The sequence below is a fragment of the Rattus rattus genome, chromosome 7 (genome assembly GCF_011064425.1).
Source record: "Rattus rattus isolate New Zealand chromosome 7, Rrattus_CSIRO_v1, whole genome shotgun sequence".
Lineage (NCBI taxonomy): Eukaryota > Metazoa > Chordata > Mammalia > Rodentia > Muridae > Rattus > Rattus rattus.
Genome location: NC_046160.1, coordinates 12,767,558 through 12,782,018, shown reverse-complemented (window position 1 = coordinate 12,782,018; position 14,461 = coordinate 12,767,558). Strand labels below are relative to the sequence as shown.

Here is a 14,461-nt window from a genome sequence, read left to right as displayed (position 1 = left end):
TAATGTAGGAAGAAAGGAAAACATACATCAAACATCTCACCACCCAAACCACCCAGCCGGGGTCAATTCATGGTTGAAAGAAAGGCAAGAAGATTCTGTACTGATTTTAAAACAGGTTGCCTCACACCAACACAGAAAAGGTTACATTTTCAACTTGAGCTGTGATTTTCACACAAAAATTTGAAACGAGATTATTGTATGCCGATTATAGCGGCATGCGATACCAAGTTCCCCAGATACCACATTCCCCAGACGTTTACTGTAGAATACAAATTAGATTGTATAATCCACAGGGGAGAATTCCACTATCTATCTAGCCTGCGAAGATTTCATCTTCTTCACCGTAGACACTGGATCTAAGTTTGGCTCTAAAAGGATCCTTTGTTTCACATCCAAGTTTGGCTCCCACGTCCAGCATCATCAAGCTGAGGTGATGAAAATGAACCCACTCCGCTTGCCTCCCAGGCAAACCTCTGACTACTATACATCACGCGGCTCCATTCAGATATCTAGTCATGCAAAGTTCCTTTCTTCAACATTCATCTTCTCCAACCCTCTCCCCAAATAGCCCCTCGGGTCGACACAGAGCCACAGACAGGAAACGGGGCTGGGGGCCCCTCCTATCCAACCCTGCTCGGAGCCTCGGGCGTGGACGACCTCGACTGCAGATCCTGGGTCCCAGGATCCTGTTGGCCCTGGTTCACTGGCCGGGAGCTGACAGACAGAACCATCGGGGCAGGACGGTCCTCGGATGTGAGCTCTGGAGAAGGGAGGCGGCAGGCAGGCCTGGCAACCTCGAACCCGCGCGGCCCCGCACACGCCACGTCAGGCCGTACCTGGCTCGTAGCGTCGCTGGCCTCAGAGCTCAGGAGGCGGCACCCAGGGTCGGGGTCCGGGCTGGGTTCGGCCTCCTTCTTGGACCTCACCCGCAGCAGCTGCCCCGCCCAGGCGTCTTCCGATTGGCTCCTTGCATGTTTGCTTCCGGGTGAGAGGTCGCCCGGTCGCCCCAGCAACCGAGGCCCGCTCTGTCCTAGCGCCCAGCTCCCTCCAGCCTGCCGAGCTGGCGAGCCTAGGGGAATCGCTGAGTCGCGAAAGCCTGTCCTACACGTCTCCATCAAGTGAGTGCGCTTCCTCCCAGGCCTCTAGGGAAGGGCGCCTTCACCTGGAGCCGACGGACCGGGAGCCAGCTGCAGCGTTCACAATGGGGTGGAGGGCAGCGACAGCCCGGTGTCGGGGAATCCGGAGATATGGTCTGGACCTCCGAGTCTGTCGTTGGTTCGCTGTTATCTCTGGATTTGTTTCCTTTATGGTGCCAGAACAATCGCAGAGATTCTTTCTAACTCACATAATCCAGAGATTTGAATGTGAAAACGTCACCCCTTTATTTAGAGGACATTTTATTAGTAATCGAACTCACACGGATAAGGCTTCACCTCAGTGAAGTAACCCCTGTGCAAATGGAAAAGAAAGTAGGCCTAATGTTTCTAGACTAATATGGCTGCCGATTTCTGTACAACGACAGCTCAACACGGTGAACCCGGGTGCTTCCCCATCCCAAACTTGAAAGCACAAATGCAGTTTAAAAAAATTAAACTTAAAGGTGAAAATATCTATATAAATATATTTATAAATATGTATTAAGACAAATAATAGCAGTGTGCTATGCATCAATAACAACAGCTTTTCCAGGTCCTGTAGTCATAGGAACAAAATCGTAGATGTCCAGCCTCACCTTAAAAACAAACAAACAGGCAAACACCACCAAACAACCAGAAAACAGGACAGGTCTGTGACCATTAGGGTACCAGCACAATATATATACGTATATAAGTATATACATATACATATATGTGTGTATGTATGTATGTATGTGTATATTATTTAGCTTTCAAATCATCTAGAAAGAAAACATCCTGAGTAATATTGAAACCATCTTTGATAAAGCCACCAAAGCATATCATGCAGCAGGTGGAAGATATGATCTCATTCACATGATCCAGTGCTGCCCCATATTTGTAACACTAGAGGGCACAAAAGGCATTTGAGACTTCTCTCTGCCTTTTCAGCAGAGGGCCCAAACACCGGTGTGACACAGCTCTTTAAAAGACGTGCTCTCTCTTAGATTTCCTTTCAGTCGTGTTCAAAGTATTACTCTCTCGCGAATATCAGCCAGAAAACATTACTGAAAACAAAATAAATAAATAAATAAATAAATAAATAAATAAATAAATAAATAAATAAAAATGGGAAAAATTTCCCCAAGATAAAACTGCACAAGACTGTACCCATCGAACGTGGAAATTTGAAGAGCAGTTGAGAACTGCTCCATTTCCTGTATGATCGATTGTGTTTAGTCGTGTCTTGCTTAGCCGGTGTCTAATGGTTGTGTCTCGAGAGCCATTCGTCCCCTAGATAAGCATTTTCTGTCAGTAGTCAATCCTGAGTGAGGTGGTGAGAGGAGATCTAACTGCTCTATGGTGACTGTGACACGAGACAAACACATAGCATTGTTTTAATAGGACCCTGAGTCTGGGACTAGAGGAGTGTAGGGATGAGGAGAAATCAGAAAGACCGCAGAGAGGCCATATCTGAGCTGGGTAGCATCTACAGAGTTAGACATTAGCCTGCGTGGCTTACATGGCTTCATCCTTTTAGTCAATGGGAGGAAGGAAAAACTTGAGGTGTAAGCCATTTTTCTAAGGCCAGAGAAAGTGACAGAGCTGACTTAGCCCAATGTCAGCAAACGCACCGCTGTATTCTGTTTCCAACCAAAGCAGACACGCACGTTTCCAGGAGAGTACAGCATGGTCGCTGGGGCGCTGTAAACAGATTTGGTAATCTGATAAGCATCACTAAAACATGGGCCACCGCCCAGCTAATAAAAAGCTACATTTATACAAATAAAATCTTATCAAATAAATGAAAATAGACCATCTAGGCAAGATAATTTATTCCCTCAGGATGCTACACCAGACAGTAGAAATGCCAGTGAGGAAGTGCTTGTGACTGTGTGAAGAGAATTTGTCTGACTAGTGCTGAAAGCACATTTACTGTAGGTCTTGTGATATTAACCTATTTAAACTTACCTTTATTTTCCCCAATCTCTTAAAGCATCTTTAGAAGTGTTCAAGATAAAATTTATATTTCCCAATGGAGACACATACGGTAAGCATGCATTTTAATTACCTTTTCATATAGGAAATTTAACTTGTTTTTACACTTGTATTGGTATATTATCCCACTTAAATAACAGACATCCCATCGGATGAATAGTCATTTAAGTCAAAATAGATTCTACCTTAAAAACCTGCGGAGTCTGCCATCTACACTGACTCTTAGTTTTAGTCCTAGGAAGCTAGAAAACAAAAGACCAACCAAAACCCACATTTGGGGTGCGGGGCGGTTGTGAATTGGCTTCAACATAACTGTTACATCCCCTAGCCCACAGTCCTCATTTCAGGCTCTGGGCTTCCTTTCTCACCAGACGGGGACTGCACAAGAACTGCCTCTGGGATCTGTGAGAGAAACGGAACAGGCACCCACACCACGCCTAATGGGATTGTCTACACAGGAAGCTGGAAAGATGACAAGGTATCCTTATCATCCATAGCTCTCGTAGTGGGTAAATAACCCTATGGACTAAGTGATTCCAAGCACTTCATTCCAGTCAGAAGGGCATTTATTAAAGCTGTAATCTCACTATGTAGGAGGCTAAGGCATGAGGAGCCCAGATTGCTGGGCTATGTGCAAGACCTGTGTTCAAACTAGAGTCTATAATGAAGATAAATGTTTTTACTTAGTGTCTATTATTCTACACATAATATTAATCTCACGAATAGAGCTAATATCTTTCTCAGCTTCCATTCATTGAGTAAAGCCAAACACATTAATTTTTTCCCTGTTTAATCTTCTTGACAATCTCATGAGAAAGGCACCATTAAACCTCCTTTTTTGTAGATGAGATGTCAGACTCAGGTTTCTTATACAGATGGTGAGTAATAAAGTGGGAATGTGTACCTAGGTCTACTTGAATACAAATTCACATTTAAGAAAGCATCATATCTATTTAGCATAAAGTGAGAAGGTTCTCTCTATTCCCTGGGATCAACCTTAGGATGTCAGGCCTGAGAGCAAGCACTCTTACTCACTGAACCTTGTAGTCAGCTGGGTTGGGGATGGGGCGGGATGGGATGGGGCAGGATAATGGTAGAAATGTCTGCTCTGTGGGAACAGGAAGTGATACGAAGTGAATGGAGATGTTGCTGAGGAGATTGCATGTGTAGAGAAGGCTGCTTTCTGAGCATTTCCTTTCTTACAATCAGATGAATGGCTTTGGAAGACTTGAACATTTTTCGGGAGCTGTGTATGAAGGACAGTTTAAGGACAACATGTTTCATGGACTGGGGACTTACACATTCCCAACTGGGGCAAAGTACACTGGAAACTTCAATGAAAATAGGTAACTTTGCATTTCAAGAATAATTAAATTCTAGAAGATTCTCTTCAGTCATGCTTGTTAAGTAATGTATTTAATTAGTGCTAAATAGCCTTTGTGATATATTTGAGCTCCACAAATGGCTGAGGAATGTAAGAGGGGAGGCTGTAACCACTGTAGCCTTGCAAAGTGCAGTATTGTTCTTGGTAAAGGTTATTAAACGGCCACCTCCCAACACAGACGTTCTCTGTGCAGCCCTGGCTGTCCCAGAACTCACCCTGTGGATTGGGCTGGCCTTGAACTCAGAAATCCACCTGCCCCTGCCTCCCCAGTGCTAGGATTAAAGGCATACACCACCAGGCCTTGCTAATCATTAAATTTCTACCTCAGCCTCTGTGGTCTCTGTTAGTGTAGGGTGAGTGAGAAATGTGTGATTCTTAAAAAAATTTAGTCCAAGAATAATTTTCCCCTAAGATAACTCCCATGGTTAATTTCATAACGATTCACTTCATCCTGACCTGATGTGTATGAATATTTTGTTATGATAGTTTTAAATATTGAGATTAGATAATGTTAACACTAGATGTGGACCTACTAGTGTCCTCTCTGAGCATATGACTTCAGAAAAAATAAAAGGGGACCAAAGCATAAGCATAGTTATCAGCTGAATCTCATTTCATACCAGGTCACCCAAAGTTCATACGAGGCTGGGGATGCAGCTTAGTTGATAGAGTGCTTGTCTAGTATTCACGAAGCCTTCGGTTCAAATCCTACATCACGTAAAATCAGGCATAGGGGGCAGCTCAAGCTTATAATCCTAGCACCTGAGAGTTCTGAGAGTTAAGGGCGGGCCACATGGAGAGTTTGAGACCAACCTTGACTACAGGAGACTCTGTCTCAAAAAGAAAATAAGATTTATTTATAAATATTCCTTTCACATACCTAGAATGAAAATGCTAATTGTTATGAAGTCAGTGTGACACATTTCTAGGACTCCATTGCTGTAACAAGGACACATGAACTATTCCCACTTACGTTAATGAAGGGAGGAAAAGCTGACCTCTGGGATGAAGCCTGTTCATAGGAGAGCGTTTTCACCACTGAAGTGGATGGAAGGACCACCACCCAAGCACAGCACCTCCGGCTTATTTGACCCTGAAATCATGAGCACCCATATTGCCTAGAGACAGTGTTTGTTTGAAATAGTGTTTTCCTCATGTATGGAAGCAGGACACTGGTGTTTAATAGGAATTAGAAGTGGGAAGTTACCTTAGACAGTACATTAGACAGAGGGTACAGCACAGCAGTTCACATAGTTTGTGTCTGGACTGTGAATGAGCCAGCCTACGTCTCACTTTTGCAGGGTAGAAGGTGAGGGAGAATACACTGATATCCAGGGACTGCAGTGGAGTGGTAACTTCCACTTCACAGCTGCTCCCGGCCTGAAGCTGAAGCTCTACATGTAGACGAGCTGCGTTAATGCTCAGATGTGGCCATGCAACTCCCCTTGGGCAGAGCGACCGAACCTTGAGCTAAAGTAAGCTGCCTCCTCTGTAAGTCCACTAATAAAGCTGTCATGCGCTTACACCTTTTGGAACTTGTATATGTATTTGTGTGTGCTCATGTGTGCTTCTGTGTATGTATGTGCATATGTGCTTGTATGCTTGTATGCCTGTGTGTGCGCACTGGTTCATGCAGGTGCATTTGGAAGGCAGAAGTTAATGTTAAAATATCTTTTTCAGGCCAGGTGGTGGTAGTACATGCTTTTAATCCCAGCACTCAGGAGAGGCAAGCAGATCTCCTGAGTTCCAGGACAGCCATGGCTACACATCTAGAAAAAGAAGAAAAAAGTCCTTTTCAATCAGTTTTCATCTATTTTTCATAGAGACATGGGTTCACTCTATAACCATGGCTGGCCACTAGATCTAATCTTTCTACCTCGTTTTGTTTCTCAGTGAACCTGGAGCTTGCTGTTTCTGCTCGTTTGGGTGGCCAGTGAGTCCCCAGGAGGTTCCCCCATTTCTGTCGTCCCCCAGCTGAGCACTGCTGTCACAGGCTCATGCCAGCACGCCTGGAGAGGGAATCGGGGCCTTCATGCTTGCAAGGCAAGTCCTTTGCCCACTGAGCCATCTCTCCAACTCTTGAATTGTGTTTTCACTAGCAAATGACTAAATAAATTGTGTGACTCAATTCAGAGTGTATGCATGTTTTAAAAATGGAGCAGTACTATCCAAACAGTGGCCAAGTCAGTGTCTAACTCCATGCCTGACTTTTGTTACTCATCCTGCCAGCTTGGGCTTTCAGGGTTATTTTGGAAGAAAAGCATTTTTCATGACTTATCCTTTAAATTGTGCAATCAGTTGGTCCCCACTGAGTTGATTTACAATTGTGGTAAAGCTTAACATGAAAGCTGTCTTTAAAGGAGAATGTAAGTGCAGTGCATTGCTGATGACTACAGCTGCCATGTTGTGCAGCACGTCCTCAGAGCTTCTGCTCGACTGACCCTTTACCACAGAGATTAGCCACTGCCGTTTCCTGCTTCAACCACTGTCTACGCTTTGGTTCTAGGAACTTGAATATTTTACATGCCTTATAGAAATGACACAGCATCTGACTGGCCCTTATAATATCCTGAGTGGTCAGCTGTTATATTTCAGAATTCCCTTCATAAAAAGCTGAGCAGTATTCCATTATATGAACAGACAGTTTCTGTCTCTCTTACTGGGTGATCTAAGCTTGGCTATTGTCAACGTGCCTCAGTGAGCATAGAAATGTTCACTCAAGGGGCTGGGGATTTAGATCAGCGGTAGAGCGCTTGCCTAGCACACGCAAGGCCCTGGGTTCGGTCCCAAGCTCTGGAAAAAAAAAAAAAAAAAAGAAATGTTCACTCAAATCTTCTGTTGGAGATGCTGATTTCAACTCGTGTGCATAAGTTCCCAGGAGGATTGATGGGTCACACAGTAGGTCTGTTTTTGTCTCAGAGGACCCTCCAAGCTGGTTTTCCATAGTGTGTTCCTACTCACACTATGTGAGGATTCAACCTTTTCCACATCCTTAGTGACGTCTTTCTTCTTACTGTTGACGATGGTGGTAGGTAGTGGATCCGTCTAAGATGGCTTGACACTCGACTGTATAGCCCAGGCTATCCTCAACTCATGATTGTCCTCTCTCTTCCTCCTGCATGCCAGCTTGGCAGCAGTCCTGTGCAGCTGGTTTGGCTTTAGTTTTGTTAGCATCTGGAATAGTTTTGTGGTTTTGCTGTTAGCCACCCCGACATGTACAAGGGGGTAGAATGTTGTGGCTTTGGTTGTACCTCAGAGATTTGTGAACAGAGCCCTTTGCACGCTCACAGGGCTTTTCGTACCTCAGAGGTTTGTGAACAGAGCCCTTTGCACGCTCACAGGGCTTTTCGTACCTCAGAGGTTTGTGAACAGAGCCCTTTGCACGCTCACAGGGCTTTTCGTACCTCAGAGGTTTGTGAACAGAGCCTTTTCACACTCACAGGGCTTTTCGTATCTTTTTGGAAAAGCATCTTCTCAGCTTCTTAGTCCAGATGTTAACTGAGTCATTTCTTTTCTCGTTTCCTCCTTCTCCTCCCTTCCTCTGACTTCCTTATCTATTTTTCTTTTCTTTTTGAGACCAGGGATCACATGTACCCCTGGAACTTACTTTTTAAAAATTGTTATTATTTTATGTGTATGGATCTTTTGCCTGTATGTACCTCTGTGCACTATGATGTCATGCAGTTCCTGTGGAGGTCAGAGATTGGCATTGGGTCTACTGGATGGAGGTACAAATGGTGGTGCGATTTGAACTTGAATCCTCTGTAAGAACAACCTGTGCTTTTAATCTCTGAACCATCTTTCGTCTACATTGATCATGTAGACCAGGCTGGCCTCGAAATCACGGAGATCCACTGCCTAAAGGCATATGCCACCACGCCTGCCTGGTCCAATTGTTTTCTCTTTTACATCTATTTGCTTAAATGTGTGTGCACATATATGTGTGCTCATGGTGCGTGTGTGTGTGTGTGTGTGTGTGTGTGTGTGTGTCTGTGTCTGTGTGTCTCTGTGTGGTGTGTGTGTGTGTGCTCATGGTGTATGTGTGTGTGTGTCTGGTGTGTATGTGTCAGTGTGTGTGTGTGTGTCTGGTGTGTATGTGTGTGTGTCTGTTTGTCTCTGTGTGGGGTGTGTGTGTGTCTGTGTGGTGTGTATGTGTGTGTCTGGGGGTGTGTGTCTGTGTGTGGTGTGTGTGTCTGTGTGTGTCCATGTGTCTGTGTTTGTGTATGTCTATGTTCTATGTGTGTATGTTTGTGTGTGTGTCTGTGGTGTGTGTGTGTGTGTATGTGTGTGTGTGTGTGTGTGTGCGTGTGTCTGTGTGTGGTGTGTGTGTGTGTCTGTGTGGGGTGTGTGTGTGTGTGTGTGTCTGTGTGGTGTGTATGTGTGTGTGTCTGTGTGTGTGTGTGTGTGTGTCTCTGTGTGGTGTGTGTGTCTGTGTGTGTGTGTGTGTGTGTGGTGTGTGTGTGTTTGTGTCTGTGTGTGGTGTGTGTGTGTGTATGCTCATGGTGTGTGTGTGTGTGTGTGGTGTGTGTGCGTGTGCTCATGGTGTGTGTGTCTGTGTGCCTCTGTGTGGTATGTGTGGTGTGTGTGCGTGTGCTCATGGTGTGTGTGTCTGTGTGTCTCTGTGTGTGTGTGTGTGTGTGTGTGTGTGTGTGTGTGTGTGTGTGGGTCTGTCTTTCTGTCTGTGTGTCTCTGTGTGTGTGTGTGTGTGTGTGTGTGTGTGTGTGGGTGGTGTGGGTGTGGTCCGGGTGTGTGTCTGTGTGTCTGTGTGTGTCTTTGGTGGGTCCGGGTGTGTGTGTGTGTGTCCGGGTGTGTGTGGGTCCGGTCCGGGTGGTGTGTGTCGGGTGGTGTGTGTGTGTGGTGTGTGTGGTCCGGTGTGTGGTCGTGTGTGTGGGTCTGGGTCTGGGTCTGGGTCTGGGTCTGGGTCTGGGTCTGGGTCTGGGTCTGGGTCTGTCTGGGTCTGGGGTCAGCTAGTGGGCAGTGCCTTGGGTTTTCCCTTACATCTGTTTCTCCTCCTTTTCTTGTTTTTGTCTTTCTGAGACAGGCACTTACTCTGTGGCTTAGACTGGCCTGGAACTTACACAGCCCAGGCTGTCTTCAAACTCACAATCCTTTTGTCTCTGTCTCCTGAGTTCTGGAATTACAGGTGGGCATTGTCACACCTAGCTTGTTTTTTTATATTTTAATTCTCAAATTATTAAGTGTTCCCTATATATTTTTCAGATTAAAGTTTTTTGTCGTTCATTTTCTCAAGATAGGGTTTCTCTGTGTAGCCCCTGCTGCTCTGTAGACTTAAAACTCACAAAGATCCATCTGCCTTGACCTCTAGAGTGCTGGGATTAAAGGCCTGTGACACCACAGGAGGGCAATTATGTCATTTTAGAATATATATGTTTAATTTTGTGAGGTGGGGGCTGGGGAGGCCAGAAGAAGACATTAGATTCCTCTGGAGAATGGAGCCGGAGTTACAGACAGTTGTGAGCTGCCCAGTGTGAGTGCTGGGAACCAAGATTGGGTCTTCTGCAGGATCAGAAATTATTCTCGAGGGCTGAGCCGTCTCTTCAGCCCTGAGTATGTGTTTTTAAGTCCTTTATTCTGTTCATATGTTATATTAAACTGGCTGGTTTTCGTACATTGAAACATCTTCGTATCTCAGGGATGTATCTCATGTGATATATGGCCTTGGTTTGGTATGGCACCAAAATTCACAGGCAAGCAGTGTGAGAACAGACAAGAAGCGTAGACCAAACTAGAACCTCTGCATCACAGAGCAAGTAACAGAGTGGGAAAGAAAGAGAAGAAAGGAGGGAAGAAAGAAGAAAAGAAAGTCAGCCAAAAATCCTCGCCTGGATTGAGGAGGGGCACGTGAGGCTACCCCAGGTGAGATGGTGTTAACCACTGATGGCTGCTGGGGAGAAGCAGCCGCTTTTCTTCAGAGGGCAGCGCCTGAGAAGCTGCCTGTCCTCCTGTAGAGGGTCCTACACTCGTGCGTGCACATCCATGGGGTTTATAAAAGCACATGAAGTCAGGAGGGAAAAGCACATGGTGGGGAGGGGACTGTGGGGGTGGATTTGAGCAAAACACATAGACATGCTTGACATTCTTTTCTTTTTAAAGTGAATATACAATTTTATTTAACATTCAAACTTCATTAAGATGTGCAATATGGCAATTTTACTGGGGGGCGGTTAACCCTACCTGGGTTGATTGCTTGCTGAGGCTTAGCAACAGGGTCCAGTTCACACTCAGCACCAATTAAATGCTTTATTGAATAAATACAACATCAACAAGATGCATTCAAATTTTCTCTAAATAATCGTTTTGAAAGGCCTTTCTAGTCAGGCTAATGACAAACACAATAAAGGCAGATATGGTAGTTTAACATAATTGGCTGATTTTATACAGCACTTCTATCTTTTATTCCACAAGTATATTATTAAATGATAGAGAACATCTAACAAAACCATTTCTACATAAGTAGTAAATGAATTTCTAAGAAAAAAAGATTTTACAGACCCCATCTTTTATACCCACCCCCAACAGTCTAACTGTAAAGAGGGTAAAGCCAATGCCTTTCCTCAGAGCTCAGGATAAAGTCGCTTGGCTATCAGAATCTGCATTTGTGATCCATATGAGCATTGAGACAAGATTGGGATATTCTCCAAGAAGCACAGTGCACGTTGTGATCGCCTATTCACCAACAGCGAGCACTGCATTCCAAACTATCTCATCCCAGGATTAAATTATTGTAAAAGTCTCAATGTCATAAAGAATCCACTTGTCTTCTTCAGTAACAAAGTTAATAGCCACACCTTTCCTCACAAATTAACCCCCTCTGCCAATTCTGTGTAAGAGAAAGAAGCCAGCAGTCAGCAGGTAGCCTTAGTACTGTTTAAAACTTCTGACTAGGACGATCCACTTGTTAGCCATCGGCTGTTCGTGTTGCCAAGAGGAGCACTAGCTGATAAAACCAATATCCAGGTGGAAAACATCTTCCTTTGCAGATAGCACCAAAAGAACTCAAGGCTTGTCTGGCTGCAAAATGAGATAGGCGCCTTAGGCATTACAATAAAGCAGATGACAGCACTGTGTTTGGGGTGAAATTAAAGCCCATACCAAAGTGAGCCAGCCAGGAGCAGGTGTCAGCCTGGGACAAGTGTAAACACCAGGAATAAAAGAAAACAGTTATGGGCTGGAGAGATAGCTCAGTGGTTAAGAGCACTGACTTTCAGCTCTTCCAGAGGTCCTGAGTTCAAATCCCAGCAACCACATGGTGGCTCACAACCATCTGTAATGGGATCTGATGCCGTCTTCTGGTGTGTCTGAAGACAGCTCCAGTGTACTCGTATATAATAAATAAATCTTTAAAAAAAAAAAAAAAGAAAACAGTTATACAATCCATTTCAACACACTCCTGGAACTGTAGTCTGTAAATACAGATACTGCAAGGTTAACTTTGTCTAACACTCGCTTTTGTCCAATGTGAAAGCAAGTATTTGGCACGGTAACCCAAGCTTATTGCTGTTTTCTGCTCAGCTTCTTTTCACACGTTATACTCAAGTTACTCAAACGTTACCTCCAGATCAGCTCTCTACCTTCCTACAAAGTACCAGACAATACAAACCACCCTATCAGAAATGATGACGTACAAAATGCCTGGGCTGGAACAACCTAAAATATCAAGTAATCATGACAAAAGAAAATCAAATATACATACCAACTTGCTCTTCATTCAAACGGCGCATGCTCTTTCGATTTGGATTCCACGTCCTAAATTACGTCAATGCCGTTTCTGAGCACCATCTCCGTATCAACTGCCACTCCTGTGAATATAGTTTTCACGATCGGTAGGTAGATCATAGTTTATAACCAAGGACACTTGTTGCATGTCAATCCCATGAGCCAACAAGTCAGTAGTGATCAGAACAGGGCTTGACTCTGACAGGAACTCTCTTAGATGACATCTCGTTCCTTCTGGTCCATGTCACCATGTAGCGCAGAGACTCTGAAGTCCCTGGCATGCTTTTTCTCCGTGAGCCAGTCCACCTTGCACCTTGTATTGAGAAAAATGACTGCTTGTGTGATAGTCAAAGTCTCATACACATCACAAAGAGTGCCCAGCTTCCACTTTTCTCGCTCAACATTAATATAAAATTGTTCAATTCCTTCAAGGGTCAGCTCTTCCTTCCTCACCGGAATTCAAGCCGGATCTCTCATGAACGTCTTGGTCACTTCTAGCACATCAGTTGGCGTGTGGTAGAAGGCAACAGAACCTGAATACTTGCATTTAATTTTTGGAAAATCTCATAGATCTGATCCTTAAACCCTCGGCTCAACATTTCATGTGCTTCATCCAAAACAAACATTTTGATCCATTTTGGAGAAGGGTATCTTCTGTTTAGCGTATCAGACACTCTCCTGGGAGTACCAACAACAACGAGGGGCTTCAGCCTGCAACGTCAGCACTTCATCTCGAACATTGGTCCCTCCAATGCAAGCATGACAAGGTGCTCCCATATAATCTCCAAGAGCCAAGATGACCCTTTGGATCTGTTGAGCCAGTCCTCTGGTGGGGGCCAATAGCAGTGCTTGGGTCTCGTTGAACTCAGTCTCCAACTGTTGCAGGGTGGAAATAGCAAATGTGGCTGTCTTGTCAGTACCTGACTGAGCTTGACCCTTTAATATAAGGGATAACGGCCCTCTGCTGAATAGCCGAAGACTTCTTAAAACCATAAGGATAGCTGCCTCGAAGAAGGCACTCCTTTAAATTCATATCATCAAAGTTATCAACAATTTCATTCCAGTTGCTCTCGATGACACCATCGGGGTCCATCCTCTCTGGGCCTCCATGTTCTCTGTTGTAATCTACGGAGCCACCAGACATGACCTGAAAAACCCACTCACCGACTCCATGCTTGACCTTCTTAAACAAAATAATTTTGCAAATTTATTAAGATATGCTGAATTATTCAATTCAAAGGAACAGTTTTATGTACTGTACATGAATTACATTTTGGTTTCTCATGTAAATCTGTAGTTATCATATAGTCTGTGTTCAGAAATCTTAAACTACATTTCCAGGCCCCTAGAAAGTTACCTTTCCAGATAAAATAATGTTTAAAGGTATCAAAGCTGCATTACTGAATTCTTGTACTTGCCCCATAAATATGTACAATTAAAAAGTGAAATAAAATTTGAATGGAAAAAATAACCAAAACAGTATATGTATCTATAATCTTAAAATTACATTAAAGATCTGATTTTTTTTTGCTAAAACTCTATTCCAAAACTGACCAGAAAGAAAAAAAAAGTGTTGAAATGAGTAACTTGTGTCATATTTCATTTAAAATATTGTTCATGTGTTTCTCAATGTCATTGACATATTTTTTATTCTTTAGTGTGCTAATATATATTTGGGTTAAAATATCTTTGAAGCTTTAAAATTATTTTTTTTTGTAATAGTTTTGTTGTTAATTTCAAAAGACTATAGTGCTCAAAGAAATCCTGTCTCAGACTCTCCAAGTATAGACGGTTTTGGATGTGTTGCTCAGTGTTAGCAAATGTTGCTTTAAATTAAATAGTAGTATTATTATACTGCCATTTATTAGAAGCTAACTACCAGGTAAGTTCAAATGAGGTGAGCGGATCCTCTCAGGAACCAGGGCACGCAATGTCAATCCAGAACATCTGAGAAATACTCCAGTGAAAAGCACATGCTTTGCGAGAGCTAAAGCTCTCCTTATAGTTTCCTTCAGTGTGTTTATGGCCCCAAGACATATGCTTTTCAAATACGTAACTTTGTCTAGTTGTGGTAGTAACTTCTCAGGGTGTGGGTCTTGTTTCTCTAAGGTGCTGAGGTCCTCCCCTGAAGTGATGTTCTTCCTCTCACCCTTGGAAAGCAGACGCAGCTCCAGTCTTGATTAGTTGACCTGGAGCTTATGTAATTAGAAGAGGCACCGTCTCCCTC

At 43.9% G+C, this 14,461-nt stretch overlaps 2 protein-coding genes and 1 pseudogene across 5 annotated transcripts in view; 1 reads left to right on the top strand and 2 right to left on the bottom strand.

Moving 5' to 3' along the window:
• Dhx57 (DExH-box helicase 57) overlaps window positions 1-1,120 on the bottom strand; it is a 51,293-nt gene extending 50,173 nt beyond the window's left edge. Inside the window, exon 1 of one of the 4 annotated variants that reach the window (XR_004388570.1) lies at window positions 837-1,120. Coding sequence is in view for 1 of the 4 variants with exons in the window: in XM_032908822.1 (XP_032764713.1) it covers window positions 837-1,115 (279 nt within the window). In the remaining 3 variants the exon portion in view is untranslated. The remainder of the gene's footprint in view (window positions 1-836) is intronic. The other 3 variants (XM_032908822.1, XM_032908819.1, XM_032908820.1) reach the window with 3 other exon arrangements.
• A 2,145-nt stretch (window positions 1,121-3,265) lies between these two features.
• On the top strand, window positions 3,266-6,038 carry Morn2 (MORN repeat containing 2). Its single transcript, XM_032908600.1, has 4 exons — window positions 3,266-3,314; window positions 3,461-3,591; window positions 4,323-4,459; window positions 5,799-6,038. The coding sequence occupies exons 1-4, from the start codon at window positions 3,266-3,268 to the stop codon at window positions 5,899-5,901; spliced, it is 420 nt and encodes a 139-aa protein (XP_032764491.1). The 3' UTR covers window positions 5,902-6,038.
• Window positions 6,039-12,304: 6,266 nt separating this feature from the next.
• LOC116905605 lies at window positions 12,305-13,705 on the bottom strand (annotated as a pseudogene).
• Between the last annotated feature and the right edge of the window lie 756 nt (window positions 13,706-14,461).